General features: G+C 34.9%; 1 protein-coding gene across 1 annotated transcript in view; it reads left to right on the plus strand.

Moving 5' to 3' along the window:
- The window catches only part of col14a1a (collagen, type XIV, alpha 1a), a 207,893-nt gene that overhangs the window by 136,604 nt on the left and 44,206 nt on the right, over positions 1-27,083 (plus strand). The window contains exons 33-38 of the mRNA XM_073847829.1: positions 922-1,065; positions 1,199-1,363; positions 3,567-3,605; positions 6,073-6,211; positions 13,403-13,545; positions 14,106-14,215. Coding sequence (XP_073703930.1) covers positions 922-1,065; positions 1,199-1,363; positions 3,567-3,605; positions 6,073-6,211; positions 13,403-13,545; positions 14,106-14,215 — 740 coding nt within the window. The remainder of the gene's footprint in view (positions 1-921; positions 1,066-1,198; positions 1,364-3,566; positions 3,606-6,072; positions 6,212-13,402; positions 13,546-14,105; positions 14,216-27,083) is intronic.

A 27,083-nucleotide genomic window follows, 5' to 3' on the forward strand; every position in this document is an offset into this window, starting at 1 on the left:
AAAGTCTGAACTGTGAGATATAATTTCGCAATTGCAAGAAAAAAGTCCGAATTGTGGGTTTTTATCTCGCAATTCTGATTTTATTTCTCACAATTGTTGTTGATTTTTTTTTTTTTTGACTTTTTCAAAAGTTTGAGTGATGTTCACTGAAGTATCAGAAACTCGTCATGCAGCTTCATTTCATGAGTAGCAATTGTTTTTTCTGATTGTGTGATATAAACTCACAATTGCGAGAAATAAAGTCAGAAATGTGAGATAAAAACTTGCACTTTTTTCTGACTGTATAACTCATTGTCAGTTTATATTTAAAAATTCTGAGAAAAAAGTCAGAATTGAGAGTTTTTATCTAGCAATTCTGACTTTATTTCTCACAATTCTGAGATATAAATTAGCATTTGCAGGAAAAAATACAGAATTTTTTCTCATAAAGTTTTTCTCATAACTGTGAGTTTATATCATGCAATTCTGAGAAAAAAGTCAGAACTGTGAAAAAAACAGTCACAATAACCTTTTTTCATTTTTTATTCAGTGGTGGAAACGGGTTTCCATAGTTTGGATATTTAAAAAAAAAAAGTCTGTGACAGTTTGAGCGACGTTCCCTGAAGTATTAGAAACCACTCGTCACGGCAGATTCATTTTAACGACATTTTAAGGAAATAGCTTTTGAATTCACACTTTCCAATAGTTATTTATTGTCAAAGGTTTTGTTCTTTCACCCCATTGATCATCTTTCCAGCTCTCTGCAGGTACTGGCGTGAAGTTTCAACAAAATATGTCTTCTCTGGCAAACGCAAATCACTCTGTCAGGATGCAAGTTCCTGTAAAATCTATCACTTTTTGGCATCCCAGAGTCCGTGAAAGGGTGTAAATCCTGCTCCTGGCATGAGGCAGTAACATCTCTGTTTATGACTCTTGATTCAGGTCGAGCCATTAAGCATGTGAAGGAGGCCATCTTCACTGAGGACGCGGGCGTAAGGAGGGGCATTCCTAAAGTGCTGGTGGTGCTCACGGACGGGCGATCTCAGGATGACGTCAACAAGATCTCTAAGGAGATGCAGATGGAGGGTGAGCGTCGTATAAATATAAAAATGAGCATAAGCAACAGCTTTAGAAAAACGGCGTCTGTCTAGTGGTTTGGTTGTTAAAAATAGAACTTTAAATGCTGCAATAAAAGTAATGCTTTCTTGTTTCACCCTAGGCTACATCATCTTTGCCATTGGCTTCGCTGATGCTGACTATGGGGAGCTGGTGAACATTGCCAGCAAACCTAGCGAGAGACATGTGTTCTTTGTGGACGATCTGGACGCCTTCAAGAAAATTGAGGAACAGCTCATAACTTTTGTTTGTGAGGCTGCGACTGCCAGTACGTCCCTTTGAGAATCCACAGAAACTTCCTCTTGCAGTTTGCTGTGACATGTGCTATACAGCTTGCTTTTAAGCAATATGCTTAGACATGCTACACAATAAAATATTAAAGGGATAGTTCACCCAAAAATGAAAATTACCCCATGATTTACTCACCCTCAAGCTATCCTAGGTGTTTATGACTTTCTACTTTCAGACGAATGCAATTGGAGTTATATAAAAAATGTCCTGGCTCTTCCAAGCTTTATAATGGCAGTGAATGGCTGTTGAGATTTTGTAGTCCAGTGGATGGAAGAAGTGCATCCATCCATTATAAAAAGTGCTACACACAGCTCCAAGGGGTGAATAAAAACCTTCTGAAATGAATCAATGTGTTTGCGTAAGAAAAATATCCATATTTATAACTTAATAAACCATAATCTCTAGCTTTCAGTAACTGTCGTACACGTGTTTATGAGAGTGGCGTTGAAGCAAATGATGTAGGATGTAGACGTAACATTAGCTCCAGTGAGAATTTGTTAGTCTCACAAGAACCAAGTTTGGTTTACAGCACAGGAAAACCAGTCTCCTCTTGACAAATCCTCTCTCTTGAACACGCATATCACAGTTAGCGAAAGTGATTAGGTTTATAAAGTTTTAAGTGGATATTTGTCATACAAAACCACATTGATTTGCTTCAGGAGGCCTTTATTAACCCCTCGGAGCTGTATGGATGGATGGATGCATTTTATTGAACTTCGAACTCCCAACACCCATTCGCTGCCATTATAAAGCTTGGAAGAGACAGGGCATTTTTTATTAGAACTCAGATTATATTCGTCTGAAAGAAGAAAGACATACACACCTAAGATGGCTTGAGGGTGAGTAACCTGAATGATCCACAGCTGTGTTTTTTTGTTTAGTGATAGTTGTTCATGAGTCCCTTGTTTGTCCTGAACAGTTAAACTGCCCACTGTCCTTCAAAAAAATCCTTCAGGTCCCACAAATTAGTTTGGTTTTCCTGCATTTTTGTGTATTTGAACCCTTTCCAACAATGACTGTATGATTTTGAGATCCATCTTTTCACACAACACTGACAACTGAGGGACTCATATGCAACTATTACAGAAGGTTTAAACGCTCACTGATGCTCTGGAAGGTAAAAGCATGTATTAAGAGCCAGGGGGTGAAAACTTTTGAACAGAATGGAGATGTGTACGTTTTTCTTATTTTTTATTATATTTCTGCCATTCAGAAGCTACAGAAGATGCTTACATGTTTCCCAGAAGACAAAATAAGTTACATTTTCCTGATCTTTAAATTCAAAAAGTTTTCAGTCCCTGGCTCTTTAATGCTCAGATGTCCTCAGTGGATGTAAACTTTTGACCTCAACTGTATATATAATAATGTCAAGTCTATAAACACAGTTTAAGACCAAGCAAATCATAAACTGAAGGTATTGAATCAAAGTATTTGTGGCTTGTTGCTGGGCAGACTAGACTACAACATTAAATCATTTCATTCATCTGTCTCAGTTTTGAGAGCAGCGCCCACATCTCAAAATCCACAATCAATACATAAAACCGAGTCAAGCACATTTTTTACTTTGTCAATAATATGTTACACTTGAAAGAATGTCACAGTATGGAAGAAAAGATCTGTTGCTGCTTCATTTCATTGCGACTTTAAGATTAATTATACTGTCAAAATAAAAAATCTGCGGTTGATGGAGTAGCAGTAACAAATGGTATTTAAAATAATGACATAAGGTAGCTACAGTACAGTATTTCAGCATCTAAGTATGTCACAGTGCTGTGGATAGCATTCATTATTATACAACTTTCTGAAAAAACTCTGATTGGAAACATATTTTTAAATAATCACCTCTAAACAATACGATTGACCAGTGTCCTTGGCGTGTTTGCAAGTTAACATTTGACTCAGAGGAAAATAGGTAAGCAATAACTTGATAAAGCAATGATTTTATTAAGGGATGAATAAAGTTTTTGCAGGGTAATTACTTTAATCTCTTTGCACCTCTGTTCTCTAAAATCATCCCTTGTGACCTGAGTTTATGTCGAATCTAAAATACAAGTTTGAAGTCTATTGCTGTTAAAATGGTCTCTATTTGAATGCATCATTATGCGGCATATAATTTCCAAAAATCACTTTGTTCTTAGGGAATTGATAAGTTTTTCACTTTGTTCTTTTTTCTTTTACAGCTTGCCCCTCGATGTTAATGAGCGGGAACACTTTAGCTGGTAAGACAACAATAAATGTCCCTGGTTCACACTAACCTCTACATCACTGTGCTGGGTGGGAGGATAGGATCAGACGATTTATTTGAAGAATTAGATCTATTCATCCACTGTCAGTATTTAACAAACCCTTTACTTGATTAGGAGCAGTAGGTTGTGTTATTCACACCATAATCTAGATGTGGAAGAAAGAAAAAAAGAACACATGGCCTGTCTTCCACTAAATGGACATACTGTTGTTTGAGCCACAGTTACTGTTTCAATCAAGTTTTTGCCATAGCTGCTGTTTACACTTTTCAGGGAAAATATGTGACCATGGACCAAAACAGTCTTAAGTAGCACAGGTTTATTTGTAGCAATAGCCAAAAATACATTGTATGGGTCAAAATTATTGATTTTTCTTTTATGCCAAAAATCATTAGGATATTAAGTAAAGATCATGTTCCATGAAGATATTTCTTAAAAATATCAAAACCTAATTTTTGATTAGTAATATGCATTGCTAAGAACTTCATTTTGGCTACTTTAAAGGTGAGAAAAATGCACCCTCAGATTATTTATTCTTATTAAAGCTTATTTATTCATTATTTTTTATTTGACCCTTATGACTAGTTTTGTGGTCTAGGGTCACATAAAGGCTTTAAAAAAATGCAATAAATGTGACAATTTTTATTTTTATTTTGTATGATATATTAATATATTTATATTTAATATGTTTGTGATATTTATAATATAATGTACAATCTGACATTTTTATCTGCCATAGGGAAGTCTTTTAATATAGAAAGACTTTTAAAAAAAATGTATTTATTAATTTATCAAAATTCATGTACATACACTACTCTCTAAAAGTTTGGGGTCAGTAAGATATTTATTTATTTTTATTATTATTAAGATTTTTTTTTTTTGTGATTTTTATTTATTTTATTTAGCAAGAATTAATTGAATTGTTCCAAAGTGACAAGAAAGACTTACATTGTTAACATATTTTTCAAATAAATTTTTCTTTTAAACTTTCTATTCATCAAAGAATCCTCAGAAAATGTTTCATGGTTCACACAAAAATATTTAACTGCTGTTTTCCAACTATTTGGAACACTAAATCAGCATATTAGAATGATTTCTGAAGGATCATATGACAGAAAAATTTCAGCTTCGCCAAAGCAGGAACTGATATCTTACATTTTAATAATATTTTATGATATTAAAGTTTTTTTAACTGTATTTTTGATCAAATAAAAAAATATGGAAGCCTGTTTCTGCTACTGAATAAAAATTTAAAAATTTAAATTGTGACTTTTTATTTCACAATTTTGACTTTTTTCTTGCAGTTGCAAGTTTACATCTCACAATTCTAACTTTATTTCTCACGATTGTGAGTTTATGTGCTGCTTTTCTTTATAACTGTAATTCTGTAATTGTAATAATCAACAATTGTGAGAAATAAAGTCAGAAATGCGAGATGAAAAAACTTTATTTCTTAGAATTGCGAATTACTGATGTCTGGCATTTCTGACTTTATAACTCACAATTGCAAGTTAATGTCACAATTCTAAGAAAAAAAGTCAGAATTGCGAGTTTGTATCACTCAATTCTGAGAAAAAAAGTCAGAAATGTGAGATGTAAACTCGCAATTGCAAGAAAAGTCAGAAATGTGAGATAAAAAGTCACAATTAACCTTTTTTTATTCAGTGACTTTTTCAAAAACATTTAAAAAAATCTGAATTGCGACTTTATTTCTCAGAATTGCAAGTCACGCAATACTGACTTGATATAAACTCGAGTTTATATCTTGCAATTCTGACTTTATAACTTGTAAAAATTAACATGTCACAATTTTTGGGAAAAAAAGGCAGAATTGCAAGCTTGTATCACGCAATTCTGAGAAAAAGTCAAAAATACGAGATGTAAAAAAAAGTCGCAATTACCTTTTATATCTTTTCAGTGACTTTTTTTTCTACATCTCAGATCTCAGAATATCAACTTTATTTTTAAAAATTGCAACTTTATTTCTTAGAATTGAGAATCACGTAATACTGACTTTTTTATATCTTGCATTTCTGACTTTATAACTCACAATTATAAGTTAATGTCACAATTCTAAGAAAAAAGTCAGAATTGCGAGTTAGTATCACTCAATTCTGAGAAAAATCATCTTTTCAGTGACTTTTTTCAAAAAATAAAAAACTCAGAATTGCGACTATTTTTCAAAATTGCAACTTTATTTCTTAGAATTGCTGACTTCATAACTCACAGTTGCGAGTTAATATGTCACAATTCTGAGAAAAAAGTCCGAATTGTGAGATTTAAATTCACAATTGCAAGAAAAAAAAGTTAGTATTGTAAAAAAAATTGCAATTACTTTTTTTTATTCAGTGATTTAAAAAAACAATCTTACTGACCTTAAACCTTTAAACTGTACTATTCTTTAGATTATCATACTTAACATTTATCTGTTGTCCTTTTGCAGGCTTCCGTATGATGGAGATGTTTGGTTTGGTGGAGAAGCACTACAGCAGTGTGCAAGGTGTCTCAATGGAGCCTGGGACTTTCAACAGCTACCCCTGCTACCGGTTGCACAAGGACGCCCTCGTCTCCCAGCCTACCAGGTATGTGTGTGTGTCTACAGTGTTTCTATATGTGAGAAAGCATACCACCACGCTCAACTGAAACTCTCTAAAATGAGAAAAGTGTGTTAGCTGTAACATGTCACCTGTCAAATCAAAACCGTAATGCAGATCAAGTTTAATCGAATCTAGATGAAGTGGTTTTAGCAAGCAGGAACAGATTAGCCCCGCACTTAAATGCAAAATAAAGAGCGATCAGGGTTCTGTGCCTGATCCCAAAGCACTGACCCTCCTCCTCCTGTGTAGCATGCGATAATATTTAGATTAGGCTTCACTTACTTGCGCTCAGGGGGAATGTTGTTATTATAGTGGAGGGTTTCAGCGCAAGGGTCTCCTCTCCTGTAAATCTCGCAAACCGCAGCCTCACTTTAGCTCGCACTCCGGCAGCTGGGAATTACTACAACACTGTTATTATGATAATCTCATCTGTGATTATGAGAAAGGCCAAAGTCTCACAGGGTAATGGCAGTGCTCTGGATACAGTTCACATTTACTCTTCAACTAAAGTGCTGTGGTAAAAAAATCTGTTTTACTGGTTGTGCTGTATTTAACCCTAATTGTTTCTTTTCACTTTTATGTAATATTGATCTGTGTTTATTTTAGTTGTCTGTTTTATTTGATTAAATTTCATTTTCTGTAGTGTTATACATCAAAATAATAATTTTGTTTTGACTGTTCTACAGTGTTTGTCCCATGTGGGTTGCATTGGAATAGTTTGAGCGAGATATATATAAATATATTTTATGTTTTTTCATTCTTGTGTTTTCTAAGAGTGGCATCTCTTTTTTATTTGATCAACTCTCTAAAAATAAAAAATAATAAACACAAAATAAAATTAAAGACTAAAAAATAGCAGACACAATATGAATGTCAAGACTTTGAAGTCAGCAACAAGTTCTCAAATAGTCAGATACATCACAAATCACACTGGCACAAAAAAAAAATCAGATTTTTTACTCACATCTGATACACATTGGAAGTAGTTGCACATGTGTACACACATTTAATCGGATACATATTTGATATCTGGACATCTGACCCAGTGTTAATTTCGTTGACTAATAATTTTCGTTGACTAATTTTTTCACTGACGAAAACGAGACGTAACTCGTTTTAAATGACAAAAACTATGACGAAAATCTATTGACATTTTTGTCAACGAATAAAAACAAGACGAAAATGTTAGGGAGGGACGATTTGGGAAGAGATTCATTCAGAGCGAATCTGCTGCCTGGTTAGGAGGTTAGAACGTACATATGAATGAGTTTGTATCACCCAATTCTGAGAAAAAATGTCAGAAATGCTAAATGTAAACTCGCAATTGGAAGTAAAGTCAGAATTGTGAGATAAAAAGTCACAATTAACTTTTTATTTTTATACAGTGGCTTTTTTCAAAAACATTTTATCTTGCAATTTGAAAAATTTGACTTTATAACTCACAATTACGAGTTAATATGCCACAATTCTGAGAAAAAAAGTATTGTGTTTGTATCAAGCAATATTGAAAAAAAGTCATTACATTACATTGCATTCGCGCATTCTGTTTTAAAGGGACAGCAGCCTAATTTAGATGTTATTGTCTGTGCTAAGGATGTTAATCAAGCAATAAAAGAAAAACAGAAATCACTCACTGCTCTTTACTGAGTCACTTTAGTAGCCCTAATAAAGATTAATCTAAATATATTTATATAAATAAATATGTCTGCTTGAAAGAATGAAGAATGTGGTAAACAAGTTGTAAAGAATGCATAATTAGCCTATATAACCATTTTAGTCAGCTGCAAATATGGCTTGACCCCAAAAAAATTCTAACAAAAGGTTTCTCAGTGGTTTACAGTAGTATCAGATGTACTTAAAAACATACTAAAAGTTTACCAAAGTTTGACTCCAAGAAAGGCCCCATTTTCAAAATGGCGGCCGTCAGGTCCTTAAAATGACCATTACTCCTTTGTATTCCTCCTAGACCAGGAATACTGGTGCCTGATACATGTTTTGGCCATGTAATATTTTAATTAGCATATTTGCATGATAGATACAGGTAAATTATAATATTAAAATATAAATATATAAATTAAAATGTCGTAGAAAAGTTAATTTATTTCAGTAATTCAACTCAAATTGTGAAGCTTGTGTATTAAAGGGGTCATCGGATGCCCATTTTCCACAAGTTCATATGATTCTTTAGGGTCTTAATGAAAAGTCTGTAATATACTTTGGTTAAAAATTCTCAATAGTAGTGTAAAAAAACACCCTTTTACCTTGTCAAAATCAGCTCTGCAAAATATCAGCTAATTTTATCGCATGGGCCCTTTAGACGCATATGTAGATCGGGATCGGCGCTTTCCTTTTAAAAACGAAAGTAACGTTAAACCTCTGTGTCTTCAGCGGCTCAGATGTCGGTAGTAAATAACTACTGCTATGTTCATTATTAAATCCAACGACAGAACACCTTAATCACTCAATTAGAGTCTTCCTCTGCACCTGAGTGACACAATGGCGATCGGAGTCGGACTGTTTCAGCTCGGTGAGGGCGGGTCTAAGGTAAAACGCTCATGTCAATCTACTATCATGGGTTGGTGTTGCGTCACAACGACAAGAAGCTGAGAATGACCTGATTTTAAAAAGGGGATATTACTTTTAAAGATTAAAAAAATACCACTGGGTGGATTTTTATCATTGTAGGGTGGTTGTGTACACAAACTGCCAACACACATTAATGTTCAAACAACATGTAAAAGTTAGTTTTGCATCCGATTACCCCTTTAAATAAATTCATTGCTCACAGACTGAAGTAGTTTAAGTCTTTGGTTCTTTTAATTGTGATGATTTGGCTCACATTTAACAAAAACCCACCAATTCACTATCTCAACAAATTAGAATATGGTGACATGCCAATCAGCTAATCAACTCAAAACACCTGTAAAGGTTTTCTGAGTCTTCAAAATGGTCTCTCAGTTTGGTTCACTAAGCTACACAATCATGGGGAAGACTGCTGATCTGACAGTTGTCCAGAAGACAATCCTTGACACCCTTCACAAGGAGGGTAAGCCACAAACATTCATTGCCAAAGAAGCTGGCTGTTCACAGAGTGCTGTATCCAAGCATGTTAACAGAAAGTTGAGTGGAAGGAAAACGTGTGGAAGAAAAAGATGCACAACCAACCGAGAGAGCCGCAGCCTTGAGAGGCATGTGAAGCAAAATCGATTCAAGAATTTGGGTGAACTTCACAAGGAATAGACTGGACTTGCGTCGAGGCATCAAGAGCCACCACACACACAGATGTGTCAGGAATTTGGCTACAGTTGTCATATTCCTCTTGTTAAGCCACTCCTGAACCATGGACAACGTCAGAGACGTCTTACCTGGGCTAAGGAGAAGAAGAAATGGACTAATGCCCAGTGGTCCAAAGTCTTCTTTCCGGATGAGAGCAAGGTCCTGGAGTCCGGAGGAAGGGTGGAGAAGCTCATAGCCAAGTTGCTTGAAGTCCAGTGTTAAGTTTCCAAAGTCTGTGATGATTTGGGGTGCATTGTCATCTGCTGGTGTTGGTCCACTGTGTTTTTTTGAAAACCAATTCACTGCACCCGTTTACCAAGAAATTTTAGAGCACTTTATGCTTCCTTCTGCTGACCAGCTTTTTAAAGATGCTGATTTGCAGGATTTGGCACTGTCAAAAGCACCAAAAGTTGGTTAAATGACCATGGTGTTGGTGTGCTTGACTGGCCAGCAAACTCACTAGTCCTGAACCCCATAGAGAATCTATGGGGTATTGTCAAGAGGAAAATGAGAAACAAGAGACCAAAAAATCAGCTCAGCTGAAGGCCACTGTCAAAGAAACCTGGGCTTCCATACCACCTCAACAGTGCCACAGACTGGTTACCTCCATGCCACGCTGAATTGAGGCAGTAATTAAAGCAAAAGAAGTATTGAGTACATATACAGTAAATGGACATACTTTCCAGAAGGACAACAATTCACTAAAAAGGTTTTTTTTTATTGGTCTTATGAAGTATTCTAATTTGTTGAGATAGTGAATTGGTGGTTTTTTGTTAAATGTGAGCCAAATCATCCCAATTAAAAGAACCAAAGACTTAAACTACTTCAGTCTGTGTGCAATGAATTTATTTAATACACAAGTTTCACAATTTAAGTTGAATTACTGAAATAAATGAACTTTTCCACAACATTCTAATTTATTGAGATGCACCTGTAAGTGATTACAAGTACAATTATATATTAAAACAATTTGAAATAAGTGACCATTTAGAGGGTTCACACACAGCCCTCTGTTCGGGCTAATTCAGAGTTGTTTATGATCAAAGTTATACAACTCCGATTTAAGGAACTTTTGGGTGCAATAACTTTTACATTGAATGTCAAGTCTGTGTTTTAGAAAAAAAAAAAAAAAGCTGTATGTGTCCAAAAACACATACTGAGTAGGAGTTACATGACATAGGCTAAATCGTTTACATCTCTGGTTCACCCAAACAAAGATAAAACCTTACAGTAATCTCACACCATCATGTGTTACATAAGCATGTAATCATGTCAGTGCAATTTAGACAAGTCCAATGGATTCATAGACCCAGAAAACATTGGGTTAGACACCAAGATAACTTGGCTAGGTCAAATAATGAAGGAGTTAGGATATTTTAAGGGTTTTCTGCCCATCTTGGACGCCATCTTGAAAATGACACCTTTCTAGTGGTCAAACTTTGGTAAACTTTTAGTATGTTATTAAGGACACCTAATACTACAAAAAACAGCTGAGAAACCTTTTGTTAGAATTTTTTTAGGGTTAGGTGTTTTTTTTTTCATATACGCAGCCGCCTATTTGTATTTCAATAGAAAGAAGACCATGTTGACCATGTGGTTCATTTGATTTTAATATAAAGGCATGTTGCATGTGACAGCAGTTAAATATGTCTATTATGATAAAACCTAAATATCAAACCCATATAATGAGTATGGACATTTTAGAGAAATGCTTAATAAATGCATTACACTGTAAATAAACCCATTCGATTTTCGCCGACTAAATCTACTGTCGACTTATTCAACTAAAATCGTATGATATTTAGTTGACTAAAACTAGACTAAACTAAAACAATTTAGATGACTAAAATATGACTAAAACGAAATGGCATTTTAGTCAAAAGACTAAATCAATATTCACTAATCTGACCTACGTCTAAATACACATATCCGATTCCCCTCAGAACTCTCAATGCGAGAGTAACACGTTTGGCAATAGAGATAAGATAGTGTTTTAATGGTGGTGTGCTGTATATGTGCTTACATTTTTTGAGATGGAAACTTTATATAGGTAAGAAATTGAACATTCAGGAGCTGGTTTTCAACTTCTGCCCTGTGAATTTTATAAACAGAACAGCTTCGCTACTAAAAGCTACATTAGCCTATATTTCTCAGCAATGAGGTGATAACAGTTTTTATAATTAAATCAGCAAGCTTCACTTGTTTGCAAACTTCACACTTGCTCACACCTTAATTCATTCGAATTAATTTAAATAAATATCATCTTGGCGCTACTTTATTTCACTAAAGAATTGTACCTATAATGAGCTGTAGGTAAAATAACAAATATTACCATTATTTTCAGTCTTTATTTGATAATTCAGAATTTGTGCTGTAAAACATCCATGACAGCTGTTGTCCATGCTGGGAAATAATAATGTGAATTATATAAATAATTTTAACAGCATAGCCATTTAAAACCCAAGGGTCTATGTACATATTCACTGAGAATCATTTTGGCCTGGAATTTAAGTAAACGCAGATATCAGATGCCAGTCCTGTCTAAAGTGAATGTAAACAGTCGGGCCACAAAATCAGATATGGTCAAAAGATCGGATTTCTGCATTAAGACTTGTAGTGTAAATGCAGCCTTAGATCTTACAGCTTTTTGTATTTTTATTTTTATTTTATTTTTTTGTATCAAAACTATTCACAAGTTTAGAATTAACAAATAAACTTCTGATATCTGGATAAATATTTCAGAAAGGAAGAAAGAAAGAAAAAGAAATAGATGTATTCATTTGTTGCCATGTTTGTTCCTTTGTAGATAAATTGTGGCCACTTTCTTTCTATGATTGAACTAAAACTAGGGAACAAATTAGTACAATGTGGCTAAACACTATTTGTCTAAAACAAGGAAACACATTTAGGGCCCTTAAAAAACATTTCATTTTTTCCCAAATTCCATTTTATTTTTTCCAAATTCAGTTGTTTCTGTTTTAATTTTTTTGGATTTTGTTTTTAATTTTATTTTTTTAGAATGTTTTTTTGGTTAAATAATAAAAATAAAAATAAATAAAAAGCATGTATAATTAATTGAAATTGTGAAACTTACACAATTTGACAGCAATTTATTAAAAGTTCAATTACAATTACATTTTAAGGCCCTATGAAATACATTTGATCTTTTTTTCCCTCAAATTCAGTTTTATTTTTTACCAAATTTTGTTTTCCATTAATGTTTTGGATTCTAATTTATTGGTTTCATTTAATTACGATAATCAAAAGCATCTTTATTTATTTATTTATTTATTTATTTTAATTATTATTTTACTTATTTATTTTTTCAGAAATCACGTTTTCTTGAAGTTAAACTGAACTTTTATTTTGATGGGTTGCTGTGAAGACCGTTACATTTCTGTTTGTATATGATATGACGATAGTTTTTCTCAAAAGAAACGGTAAAATGCTCATGAAGTGACTCTCAGAGCAATTCAAGAGCTTATGTTTATGTGTTTATGTACTCATATATTGAGGAGGCAGAGGCTGAAAATACCATGAGCTTCACTAAACCACATGTCTGTGTCATTCATTCACACAGAGACATGCAGAACATGTAGGAATCATATTTAAATAGTGTTTTTGCGACTTAATATATACAGACACTGGTACATATTGCGTTTTGATTTAAATATACTGACCTACTTTTAATTTACTCATCCACAATTTCTGTCATTCCGCATTATACAGTAAATTCCACTTTTATGACTGGATTTCACGATTCCATTCCGACGTTTTGTGACAATGATATTAAAAATAAATAAATAAGAATAGCAAAAACCCTCTAAAAATGACAGATTGTTTCAGTTCAAAATTTAAAAAGTGGTGTGAAAGAGTTTGCATATGATTTATGCTTGACAGGTATCTACATCCCGAAGGACTTCCCTCTGACTACACAATATCTATGCTGTTCCGCATACTGCCTGAAACTCCTCAGGAACCTTTTGCATTGTGGGAAATCCTTGACAAAAACAATGAGCCACTTGTGGGCATTATCCTGGATAGTGAGTATTACACTTTTTGATTTCCTATATGCCCCTGTACAACCCCAACATAAAATGTGTCATCCTTAATTTAAAAAAATCATATTTAATAATTATTTAAATTGTATATATTTTCTACTATAATGTACAACATAATTTTCCCCCTTTGATCAATTATATCTTTATCAAACAATGGTTCTCAACTGGTGGGTTGTGACCCAAAAATGGGTTGCCATATATTCATGAAAAGTTAAACTAGCAAATAACTATGTGGTTATTTGGTAAAAAGTATCCAGATGCTAATTTATTCTCTAATACCATGTACAAAATTACACAAGGTGAATGATTTTCTGCAGTGAAACATTGGCTGGCAAGAGCATGAGACCACTGAAATGTAGCTATAACCAAATTCAGCCTGTGACGTTAATTTTGCATATTGCTGGATATAAGCAGTACATGTTTAATTCAGTCTACACTTGATGTCTAAAGTAAAATCTTAGTCCTGAACCAAAACCAGTTGAGAACCACTGACTTCAAAGATCTAAAACCCTTGAGTCATTTTTTTTTTTGTCTGTCCTCAGATGGAGGGAAAACATTAACCTTTTTCAATTACGACTACAAGGGAGAATTTCAAACAGTGACTTTCGAAGGAAGTGAAATCAAGAAGATTTTCTATGGCAGTTTCCATAAGGTCAGTCTTTCTTCCGTTTATGATCCAGCTATGACTATGATTACAGAAACTATACAGTCATTTGCATTTCGTCTCATGGTTGAGGTTTTCGTTTTCTTGTCAGGAAAGTCATGATTTAAGCTTTGGACTTTGGAATTGAATTCTAGTAACCAAAGTTTATGTTAATTTATGTTATGACCATTTATGCACAGCTGAATACACACATTTTCCTTTATAAAATTACCTCATTTTCTTTAGAGTTCCTTGACTGTCAGAACCTAATATCGCTGAGGTTTTTCAGTATATTTTAGACATGTTTTGCCTCATTCGCACCTGCTTATGCACAGGTTTGGACACAAGAGAATTTTTCAATTTACAGTAGATTCACAATGTTTAAACACACTATAATAACTAAGTTTTATAATAGGTGACCTTTAGATATCATCTCTGTATTTTACATTCTCTACACTTTGTTTAACAGAGGATCTGCCAATTATTGTTTGATCTCACACATCTTTTTGGGAAAAAAGATCATATGCATTAAAATACAGTGTTATGTCAACTTAAAGGTATAGTTCACCCAAAAATGCAAATTACCTCATGATTTACTCAATCTCAAGCCATCCTAGGTTTATATGACTTTCTTCTTTCAGAAAAAATCAATCTGAGTTATATTAAAATATGTCCTGGCTCTTCCAAGCTTTATAATGGCAGTGAATGGGTGTCGAGATTTTAAAGTCCATAAAAGTGCATCCATCCATCATAAAAAGTACTCCACACGGGGTTAATAAAGGCCTTCTGAAAGTAATTGATATGTTTGTATAAGAAAAATATCCATATTTAAAACTTTTTTGGGCTTCAAGTTCTCCACAGTCATTATTAATCTTGCAAGAGCAGGACAATTTTTGTATTTGTCTGAAAACAGAAAATCATATACACCTAGGATGTTTTTAGGGTGAGTAAATCATAGGATAATTAGCATTTTTGGGTGAACTATCACTTTAATTGGCGCAAAATTCATTATAATCAAATAAAAACTAAAAAACAAATGATGTATTTGCATATCAATATATGCCAGTTTTTAACGCAACACTCAAAAACAGTTAAAAGTTCTGAGCCTCCTTTGTGGGTCAGTAACAAACAGGAAGTGATGCTGTCAAGCATGTAAAATATACACCAGGGAATTTCAATTATTATTTCACCCAGGGCATGCACTACAGAGTTCTGACAGTATGAAAATGGCTTATGATAGCCCTGTCCTGTTCATTTTCTGTATTCTTTCTTCACATCCGTGCTGGTGAAGAGCTCTCTATCACTCTTCCGCCCTCCAGTAGTTTTGAGAGGCTGTATGATGTATTCCAAGGCTCTGTGTGTTGCTTGTCTGGTTATAATTCCCTTTTCCTGCCAAGTGTGTTCTACCTTTGAGTGTGTGACAAGCCGTCCGCAGCCTTTGATGCAGTGGCGTGTGTGTTTATGAGCGAGTATTCTCCTGACATCACTTATGATGTGTTTGTAGCATAATCCCTCTTGGCAGACTCGTCAAGATTAGAGTCTATGAGTAATACAGATTACTTCAGCACTGTCTTCGCTCCGGATTCTGAATTAATAAATAAATCTCTGCCTGTCTCATCTAAATGCTGGAGAATAAGCAGGATTTAGACACTTTCATTAAAGAATTTCACCTGTCTTTTCTATTGCCCGTTCAATAGTTTTCTGAAGATAACTTTTATACTTTTAAACAGGTGTAAATTGGTCATTCTCAAATTAGGATGACAAACATGTCTCTTGACTTTTTCTCAGAATTGCATGCTAACTTGCAATTGCGAGAGAAAAAAAAACGTTTTAATGCAGGTTTAAATCACAATTGTGACTTTGTTTTCGCAATTCTGACTGTATAACACCCAAATGTGAGTTAAGTCAGAATTGTGAGATGTAAATTTGCAATTGTGAGAACTTTCCATCTTTCCCCTCAGAATTAAACTTTATAACTATCAAACTTCCATTTGCAAAAACAAAAGTCAGAATTGCAAGTTTTTATCTCACAATTCTGAGAAAAAAGTCAGAATTACAAGAAAAAAAGTCAGAATTGTTTTTATCTTGCGATTGTGACTTTATTTCTCGCAATTGCGAGTCTATATCCTGCTATTCTTACTTTATAAATTGCAATTGCAAGTTTATATCTCACAATTCTGAGAAAAAAGTCAAAATTGCAAGAAAAAAGTTTTATCTCGCAATTCTGACTTTATTTCTCGCAATTGTGTTTGTATGCAGCTATTTTGACTTCATAACTCTTAACTGCGAGTTTATATCTCACAATTCTGAGAAAAAAGTAAGAATTGCAAGAAAAAAAATTTAAATGCGAGTTTAAATTCCGCTATTGCGACTTTATAACTCGCAATTGCAAGTTTATATCTCACAATTCTGAGAAAAAAGTAAGAATTACAAGAAAAAAATTGCAATTGCAAATTTAAATTCCGCTATTCCGACTTTATAACTCGCAATTGCAAGTTTTTCACAGCTCTGAGAAAAAGTCAGAATTGCAAGAAGAAAAAAAGTCTGAATTGTGAGTTTTTATTTCACATTTTGAGAAAAAAGTCTGAATTACAAGAAAAAGTCAGAATTGCGAGTTTTTATCTTGCAATTGAGTTTATATCCCACTATTTTGACTTTATAAATCGCAATTGCGAGTTTATATCTCACAATTCTGAGAAAAAAATCAGAATTGCAAGAAAAAAGTTAGAACTGCAAGTTTTTATTTTGAAATTCTGACTTTATTTCTCGCAAATGTGAGTTTATATCTCACAATTCTGAGAAAAAAGTCAGAATTACAAGAAACAAAGTTGAAAAAAAGCAAGTTTAGATTCTGGTATTCTGACTTTATAAATCACAATTTATATCTCACAATTCTGACTTTATAATTCGCAATTGTGAGTAAAATTTTTGCAAATTTTTCAGCAATTTGTAATTTAACTAAATTAACTGAGTTACAATCAAATTCTTAATTAATTGTATTAATTACAGTAAGACATTTTATTATTTACATGAAGTATTAATTTAATCTATCAAAGGAGACATCTTGAAGCGCTACTTGCTGATTGAGGACTTTGTGAAGTGATCCCAGAAAGTGCTCTTTGGTTGGGTTTAAAGCAACTAATGCAAAAAAGAGAAATCCAAGGCATTTCTTCTGGCTAAAAAAGTTAAAAGGCCTGGTATGGTACCTGAAACACTCTGAGGAAGGCTGAAGGCCGAAATGCATTAGTGTGCAGAGTTTTAATTTTTATGTGTATTGAGATGGCCAGAATGTAAATAAAGGCCTTTTAACTTTCTGGACCCGAAGAAATGCCTTTATTAATTTAATTAATTTTTTTTATTTCACATGTTACTTGTAATTTTATATTTTAATGTAAAAATACATTTTTGAAAAATTGGTTCATTTAAAGGTGCCATTACTGTTACATTGCTAAATGTTCATTTGAAAGATGTTCAATACAAAAAGGACTTAATGTTGTAATTTAATGAGTTATTTTTGATTACTTAATTTGTTTTTAGATACTGACACTTAGAATCTTCGAAATCTTATTTATTTATGTTTTTAATGAAAACACTCTTTAAAACTAGATAATGCAATAGAACAAATACCAAATTAGCATTCATAAACATTAACCATCACATTAATGGGAGAAAACGGAATTAAATTTAAAACTTCAGCAATCTTTAAATTAGAAAATCTCCATTGTTTGAGAATGACCCACATATGTAATATGAAAAATATTACAAACAGTGCTTAACAGAGCAACAAGCACAAACTAAGACATGCTACATTAATTTATCTCTATTTGCATTTAAGTGAGCGTTTACTGCACAAACGAATGTAATCTGCTTTACAGATCGATGCTACAGCATTGAGTTGGCACGGCTTCATTTTGTAGTTGCTAATGAGCTCAGATTTCGGGGTTTTGTGGCTAAAGCTGAGACTTTATCTGGCCACAGCTGAATCTGATTTTCACAATGTAAACCCTTTTTGCACGGCAGACGCTGTCCTCAATACCACTGACCCCAAGTAACACACAGTTGGCTTAAATTGTTATGACAGCTTTTAAATAAAACCCCCGACTTGGAAGAGTTGCTGATGAAGTGAGCAGAGGGTCTAGGACTATCATCGGCCCTCTATTAAAAACAGCCCGTTCCTCTCAACCATGACTTACTCCACACTTTCTAAAACCAGTACTCAACGGTTGTAATTTTGCAAGGTCGTGAGAGGACGTCATGTGGATGTCGTTACACTTCAGATATTTCAGTGGCTCATCTTATGGATGTTATTTGGTACTGTTCTGTACTTTCATGCTCTTGTGTGCATTTACAATCAAGGTGAGAACTGTGTAAAATACATTTGAAGGAAGTGCTGAGACAAGCAGTTTTGAACTGAGTGAAACATTGCTACACTGGCAAAACTTGATCATAAACAGCGCAAGTCATTAAGTAATATGAATATATATGTGGTAATGTGTAATCACATTATTGATGGTCTTTTATCACACTAGCTTAGTTGTTTCTACAGTATCAGTAAGAGTCAATCATTTATTTATTTTTTTTCTCTATTTGGTTCATTAAAATTTTTAGTGGGAAAAAAAACATGATGAAAAAAAGAGAATAAAATCATCACTTACTGATAAACTGGCACTAAATATCACTAAGAAAAGTGGGAAAAGATATTAAATAAAATAATTTGTAAATGTAATAAATTACTTGCGCCTCAGAGTGAGCAGACGAAACACACTATATATGGTTATTACAGTCATGTAAGACAGTTCTTGGAGGCAAAAATACAGAAATACTTTTGACAACAGAGTTTGCTCAAGCATTTCAGAATGACCATAAGCTAACATAAGCTTTCGGCGTAAACGCGTGATGCCTCCGTCTTCGCATCTTGGTTTCGCTGCCTTATCTTCCACCAAGAAAACACCAAAAGGAGCAAACAAACAGCCGCTTCAGCTCTCTCCATTTTGCTCGTTCGATGATCACACTATGGTGGTGTACCTGACTTACTTTCAATCTCCCCGCTGAAAGGGGAGGGGTTTTGTGACGTTTGATCCAAGGAGGTGTGTAAAGGGCGGGCTTTAGGTTTGCGCAGCGAGGCTACTGGCTCGATAGTGGAAACGCAGCTTTTGGCCCCGCCCATCACGCTCTTAGTACCGGCTCGCACTGGCCCGACAGTGGAAAAGCGGCTAATGGCATTTCAGATGCTGTGCAAAAAGATTGGTCTTCTGGTTAGGCAGGTTAGTTAAGTGAGCATAAAAACAAATTAAGGGATTTTTTTTCTTTTTTTGAAATGTGGCGTTTCCATTACTCGTTTCTCATGTGACATTTTAAAATGCGCATAAAACAGTATGATGGAAACAGCTACAGTTTGCGATGCTCGAAATATAGAAAGACAGATATGTGGGGGTTTATATGAGTGTATCTCCAGTGTTGGGCATGTTACTTTAAAAAAAAGTAATTAGTTATAGTTACTAGTTACTTCTCATAAATAGTAACTGAGTTACATCATTATAAAAGTAACTAATTACCAGGGAAAGTAACTATTGTGTTACTATTAAAAAAATAGTATTTAAAATATGTCAAATAACTTGGATGCCCCCAGTATTAAATATTGTAAATTAATAAAATATTGTACACTAACTAAAACGCCCACATCACCTCCGTAAACAAACATGAACGTTCATCAAGTTTATCTCAGCTACTTTTCGTTTCTGGAAGAAGATGTGCTGAGAGGAATAAGCCAGAATTTACCTCAGAATTTACCTTAAAGAATTAGTTCACTTCCAGAACAAAAATGTACAGATAATGTACTCACCCCCTTGTCATTCAAGATGTTTATGTCTTTCTTTCTTCAGTCATAAAGAAATTATGTTTTTTGAGGAAAACATTTTAGGATTTCTCTCCATATAATGGATATGGATGGTGCTGCCAAAATGAAATTCCAAAATGCATTTTAAACGCAGCTTCAAAGGGCTCTAAACGATCCCAACCGAGAAAGAAGGGTCTTTTCTAGCAAAACTATTGCTTATTTTCAACAATTTGTATACTTTTTAACCTTAAATGCTCGTCTTGTCTCGTCTCTGTGATGCACATGAGTAGTCTGTGTAATCCGGGTCAATACAGTTATGGTATGTTGAAAAACTCTCATCTCATTTTCATCTTCAACTTCAAAATCGTCCTACAATGCTGTTTTACTTTTTTTTGTACTTCTTCCTCGGCTGGGATGGTTTAGAGCCCTTTGATGCATTTAAACTGCATTTTGGAAGTTCAAACTTGGGGCAGCATACATATCTATTGTATAGAGAGAAATCCTGAAATGTTTTTCTATACGACTGAAGAAAGAAAGACACGAACATCTTGGATGACGGGTGAGGTACATTATCTGTATATTTTTGTTCTGAAAGTGAACCAATTCTTTTAATAGTAACACTGCATTTTATGGTCAGTAATGGCGTTGTAACTGTAAACAGTTACTTGTTGGATTACTCGTTACTGAAAAAAGTAATGCCGTTAGTAACGCCATTATTTCCATCACTGTGTATCTCTGAGAGGAACCGACTGTCTTCAGAAATGTTTCCTTACCTCCATATCATGCATATTAAAGTAGTGTTTATAAGCGCAGATGCTTTGTTTACAGCGGTAACCAAGAAATTGTATATTTCTGCTGTTACATTTGCACCACCTGCTGTCAGGGAGTGAATTTGCATTCTCATTCAGTCTGTCTGCTGTGACTTCTGTGTTATATTCCTATAGTTCAGTGCCAGTTTAGTAGCCAAAGTTTGGTATAAAATAGCTCTAAAGGTGCTGATACACGAGGCAACTTTTTGAGCAATGTTGCTGGACAGTGTTGCTGAGCGATGTGGCTTGGGTACTTTCCCATTGAGGTTGCACTTGGTTGCCTGTTGACAGCAACATTGTCCATTGGCAATGCTCAAAAAGTTGCCCTGTGTATCATCACCTTAGGGATATTAAGGCTGTAAAGGCTGGTTTCCACTGACCTAATAAATACTAACAAATGGTGACACTTCAAACATTCTAAAGTTGGAAAGGCACAGGAGGTTTTAGAGATCTAGAACACAACCGTTATTTTCACATTGTCCTGATCATCAACATGGTTAACACACACAAATCCAGTAAAACCCAACAACTGCTGTTTTTTGGCATATGTTTGGGCAGTGGGAAGTAGAAAATAACATCCTCCTTTGGTATAATCCTTTCCATTTTTTGGTGGAATGGTTGAAAATCCAAACTTATTATTCATAGATTCAAAATCAGTCTCCTGTTTGTTACTCTAGAATGTACTGTACATGAGCATTAACTAGATCAAGTGAAAATTTTGTTTTGTTTTGGTTTTTGTTTTGAGCATAATTTGAGCTGAAGCGGTGTAATTTATAATACCATTGTTTTCAGATTTCAATTGTGATTTGAAGTATGTTATTTAAATCTGATTTTGAGAAACAGTTGAACAGATTTTGCTTTGTCACCATTCAAGTTGACAGAACTGTACTTGCAGGACTTGAAAGAACTGCCTGGGGGCGTTATGAGTATGGTCGTCAAATGAACTGAATTTCCTTAAAGGGGCTTTGTCTCTAATGCTGGCCTGGATCTGTCCCTTAGGCCAAAAAAGAGAGACTCCACTGAAAGAAATAGTGAAAAAAGACTAAAAAAGATGTTTTACAATGTTTTATTTGCCAGAGTTTTAAGATCAGCAAGGTTACTTTAAAGGGTTAGTTCACCCAAAAAAAAAAAATTCATTAATTAGTCTCATGTCATTCCAAAACCGTAAGAACTTAATTTATCTTCAGAACACAAATTAAGATATTTTTGATGAAATCCAAGAGTTTTCTGACCCTGCATAGACATCAACACAACTGGCACGTTCAAGACCCAGAAAGGTAGTAAGGACATTGTTAAAATAGTCATATGTGACTATCAGTGATGTTTTTTCTCTGAATTGTATAATACAAACTCGCACATGGGAGTTATAAAGTCAGTATCGCATTTTTTTTTTCAAAAAAGATTTTTGTAAGATTTAAACCTGTAATTCTGAGAAATAAAGTCGCAATTCTGATAAATAAAGTCAGAATATGAGATATGCGAGATATGAACTCAATTGTGAGTTAAGTTAGAATTGTGAGATTTAAATTAGCAATTCTGAGAATTTATCAGTTTTTTTCCCCCTAAGAACTAGACTTTATAATTTGCAAATGCGAGTTCATATCTCACAGTTCTCAGAATTGCAAGAAAAAAATCTGAATTGCGGAATACAAACTCGCATTTGCGAGAAAAAAGTTTTTATCTCCCAATTCTGACTTCATAATTTGCAACTGTGAGTTTAATTTTTGTTAATTTTGTAAATTAAAATGAACCATCACCTTTATGGGAAAAAACTGAATTAAATTCAAAACTTCATCGGTCTATAAATCCGAAAATCTGCAATGTTTGAGAACGACCTACATATATAATACGAATAATAAATGCAAACAGTGCTTAACAGAGTGACAAGCACAAACTAAGCAAGCTACATTAAGTTATTATTATATATTTACATACATTTTTCAGACATGTTTATGAAGACTGTTTATGAATCCTCTGATTGTAAGGTGTAGCGCATCCAGGTTTTACATGCGTCGTTATACTCTCGTGAACACATGGTTAGGTATGGAACAGGAACAGGAACACACTGTTTTTTTTTTGTTTGTTTGTTTTCTTTGCACACAGAAAGTATTCTTGTAGCTTCAGACATTTAAGGTTGAACCACTGTTGTCACATGGACTATTTTAACGATGTCCTTACTACCTTTCTGGGCCTTGAACATGTCAGTTGCGTTGCTGTCTATGCAGGGTCAGAAAGCTTTTAGATTTGATCAAAAATATCTTAATTTGTGTTCTGAGGATGAACAAAGGTCTTACCGGTTTGGAACGACATGAGGGTGAGTAATTAATGACAGAATTCTAATTTTTGTGTGAACTTTAATTGGGAAAACAAAACAGAAATACAGACTAACAAACAATCACTCCATGTTTAAAAGGGTGACAGCTTGCTGTGTGAAATGAGCCTTTTTTTTTCATATTGGAAACAGAATTGACCTGAAACTGATCAGGAGGCAGATGTGATCATCAGTGGCTGAGCTGAACCAGGAGTGATGCTTTGCAGATCATCATTACCACCAGCAGACCAGTTTAGGCACACTCATAAACACTCTCAGCCCCACTCTAAGGTTAAACACATGGAGCGCATGGACCCGTCTCTGCCTAAACGGCATGTCACTGCTGCAGCTGCACAATCTAATTGGCTTTCACTGCAGAAACACCTGCCACTCAGAAAATGGAAGGTGATATTCAGTATGAAAATCCATATTTGCCAAAACACAAGCGTGCCACCTCACAGACTTAACCAAATTTTATCTAGCTCAGCCTGTTTTTTCTACCGTGATAGAGAAGTTTAATTTCTAAGCATTAAACAGCCTCCCTTCGTAATGCTTTATAATTGACGTTAATGTGAGATTTCATAATAATGAGCTTGGTCTGAGTCTGCTATCAGCCCGCTTGTCTGACAGCGCACTCGCATTTACAATTGCATCCAGTGAACTGGAGAAAATTGAGTTTTAGACCCCAAATCCATTAACAGGCGACGTGTGCTGTCTCATACTGAAATCGACTCTGACATACAAATATGAACTTTTGCTAACTTGTTCTGTTTTAGTTTTGGTGGTTGTTATGGACAATTACTCTTTTCTCATCTGACTGCCTGCAGTGATTGACAATAAATGAGGAGAGACACTGAATGTAGACACGACAAGGTTGATTTGATTTTCAGTGGTGTGCATTAGTGAACTTTAACGTTTCGCTAGATTTACTGGAAAGTCCCAGATTGAAATTGAAAAAGTTGTATGGAGATTTGAGCTACTTTAAGATTGATATTTAACTCTAAGCCTGACATTTTGAAATAATGGTTAGAAAATTCTTCTGAAAGTAAGCTTTTTTACTCGCATACACTACTACTCAAAAGTTTTTGAAAGTTTTTGAAAGTTTTCTTCAGTGTCATTCTAATATGCTGATTTGCTGTCCTAGAAACATTTATTATTATTATTATTATTATTATTATTATTATTATTATTATTATTATTATTATTATTATTATTATTATTTTCAATATTGAAAACATTTTTTTTTTCACGATTCTTTGATGAATGGAAAGATTCAAAGATTTTAAAATAAAATACTTTTATTTAGCAAGGATGCTTTAAATTTACAAAAGATTTCTGTTTCAGATAAATGCTGTTCTTCTGACCTTTCTATTCATCAAAAAAAAAAAAAAAATGAAAAAAAATGTATTGTTATATTATTCGTAAGCACATTGTCTGTATTTTGCCTTACATTTAAAATCTTTCAATCAATCTGTTCATTTAATTATTTTTTTTCTTAAAGGAACATATTCTGTATGAAAGCCCATTTCCGCCACTGAATAAAAAATGGTAATTGCGTCATTTTATCTCACAATTCTGACTTTTGCCAGTTTACATCTCACAATTCTGACTTTTTTTTTTCAGAATTGTTTAAGATATAAACTCACAATTGCGAGCTATAAAATCAGTATTTCAAGGTATAAATAGAATTGAGAGTTTATTTCTCAGTATTGTGAGATATAAACTCGCAGTTTATTTCTGACAATTTTCTGAGTTTATATCATGCAATCCGGAGAAAAAAAGGTCAGAATTCTGAGTAAAAAAGTCAAAATTGCAAGATACAATCTCACACTTTGCAGGAAGTCATAATTGCGAGTTGTCCCAATTCTGATTTTAGTTTTTGCAATTGCAAATTTATATTCTGCTAATCTGTCTTTATAACTCGCAATTGAGTTTATATTACCCAGTTCTAAGAGAAAAAGTCAGAATTCTGAGAAATATAGACAGAATTGTGAGGAAAAAAGTCAAAATTGTTTTGTGAGTTGTCACAATTCTTTATTTCTCGAAATTGTGAATTTATTTCTTGCTATTCTGACGTTATAACTCACAATTGTGAGTTTTTATCACCCGATTCTGAGAGAAAAAGTCAGAATTCTGAGAAACAAGTCAAAATTGCAAGATACAAACTCACATTTGTGAGAGAAAAAAAGTCAGAATTGCGAGTTTTGTGAGTGTGCGATTCTTTCTTTGTCGCAATTGTGAATTTATTTCCTGCTATTCTGACTTTATAACTAGCAATTGTCTATATCATGCAGTTCTGAGAAAAAAAGTCAGAATTGCAAGAATTTTTGCATTTTTTATATTCAGTGGTAAAAACAGGCTTCAAAATAAAAAAAGATGTGGGTAGGGCTTAAACAGGAAGTTTTTTGTTCAAACTATGTGTTAAGGTCATTTTAGGTGTTTCTCTGTTCTCTTCATAGTCCCTTCACATATAGCAAATATGCCTTGTATAATTTATTAAAACATTTCTGTAAATATCTTTTAATTAAAGCAATAATACTAAATGAAATGATAAAGCAAGGGCAGGTGGAACATGTTCCAATGCAATTTTGTCCTTTGATAATCATTGCAAAAATAGCTTGTGGAACATCTCGGTTACGTATTGTAACCCTCGTTCCCTGAAGGAGGGAACGGAGACGTCTCGTCGAGACCGACGAATTGGGATCTCGCCTAGAGAGACCAATCTACTTCGTGTGTATACAAACGAGCCAATGAACATTGGCATGCATGATTGCAGCCAGCTGCAGCTGATCACAGCGTGAGCATATAATGCACAGCAGGTGCATTGCATAGACAAGGTTTCGCTGAGGAGCCGGGACGGGCCCGGCCGTACAGCGGTGGTACAGGAGCTGCGGCGACAGGACGAGACGTCTCCGTTCCCTCCTTCAGGGAACGAGGGTTACAATACGTAACCGAGACGTTCCCTATCAGTCGATCTCTTCGACGTCTCGTCGAGACCAATGAATTGGGATCCCTAACAAAGCGCCGTGGCTGCTGCCCCTTCCAGTGTCCTGAGCGGGCCTCCTGGGTCCCATTACTGGCTTGGCCAGGGGCTCGCATCAAGGAGAGCCAGTCACTGTATAACATAGCACCACCCATTTCAGTGAAGCTGGAGCACTGGGAATATGCGGAGCTCACGTCCTTCCAATAGGAGGTTCGGAGCAATACACATATAACTCAATTCAGGTTTATATGGAAGATTGGAGGTGATTGAACCCTCATATACTGGTAGAAGATCTACCGGGGAAACATACAGCCTCTAGGGCGTAGTGTGGAAATCGTAAGAGATGCAGTTAAGTCTCTACATAGAGCTTAGCCCTCTACCGGTTCTGAAGGATTCATCGAGTGAAGGCCTGACGCCTGACGTTCCGCTAGGTGGGCTGCCAAGCTGAGCGGAGGAACTCGACAGAGCTACTCTCAGGTTACTCTGGAGCAATATAGCAAGCTCACCCGAGGCCTCTCTGTGCCTCTATCCGTTTGAGGTGAGAACACAGGAGGAGACTGTGTCTACACAAAGGCTATAGAACCTCGTGAATGTGTTAGGGGTCGCCCAGCCCGCCGCTCTACAAATGTCATTAGCGAGGCACCACGAGCCAACGCCCAGGAGGATGCAACACTCCTAGTCGAGTGTGCTCTCAGCCTGAGGGGGCAGGGCACACCCTGAACCTGATAGGCCAGGGAAATGGCATCCACTATCCAGTGGGCCATCCTCTGCTTGGGGACGGCATTCCCCTTCTGCCTGCCTCCATGACACACAAAGAGCTGGTCTGAGGTCCTGAAGCTTTGTGTCCGGTCAACGTAGCATCTTAGTGCTCGGACGGGACAAAGCAAAGCCAGGGCTGGGTCTGCCTCCTCCGAGGGCAGCGCTTGCAGGCTCACCAC

The sequence above is a fragment of the Garra rufa genome, chromosome 9 (assembly GCF_049309525.1).
Source record: "Garra rufa chromosome 9, GarRuf1.0, whole genome shotgun sequence".
NCBI classification, from domain to species: Eukaryota; Metazoa; Chordata; class Actinopteri; order Cypriniformes; family Cyprinidae; genus Garra; species Garra rufa.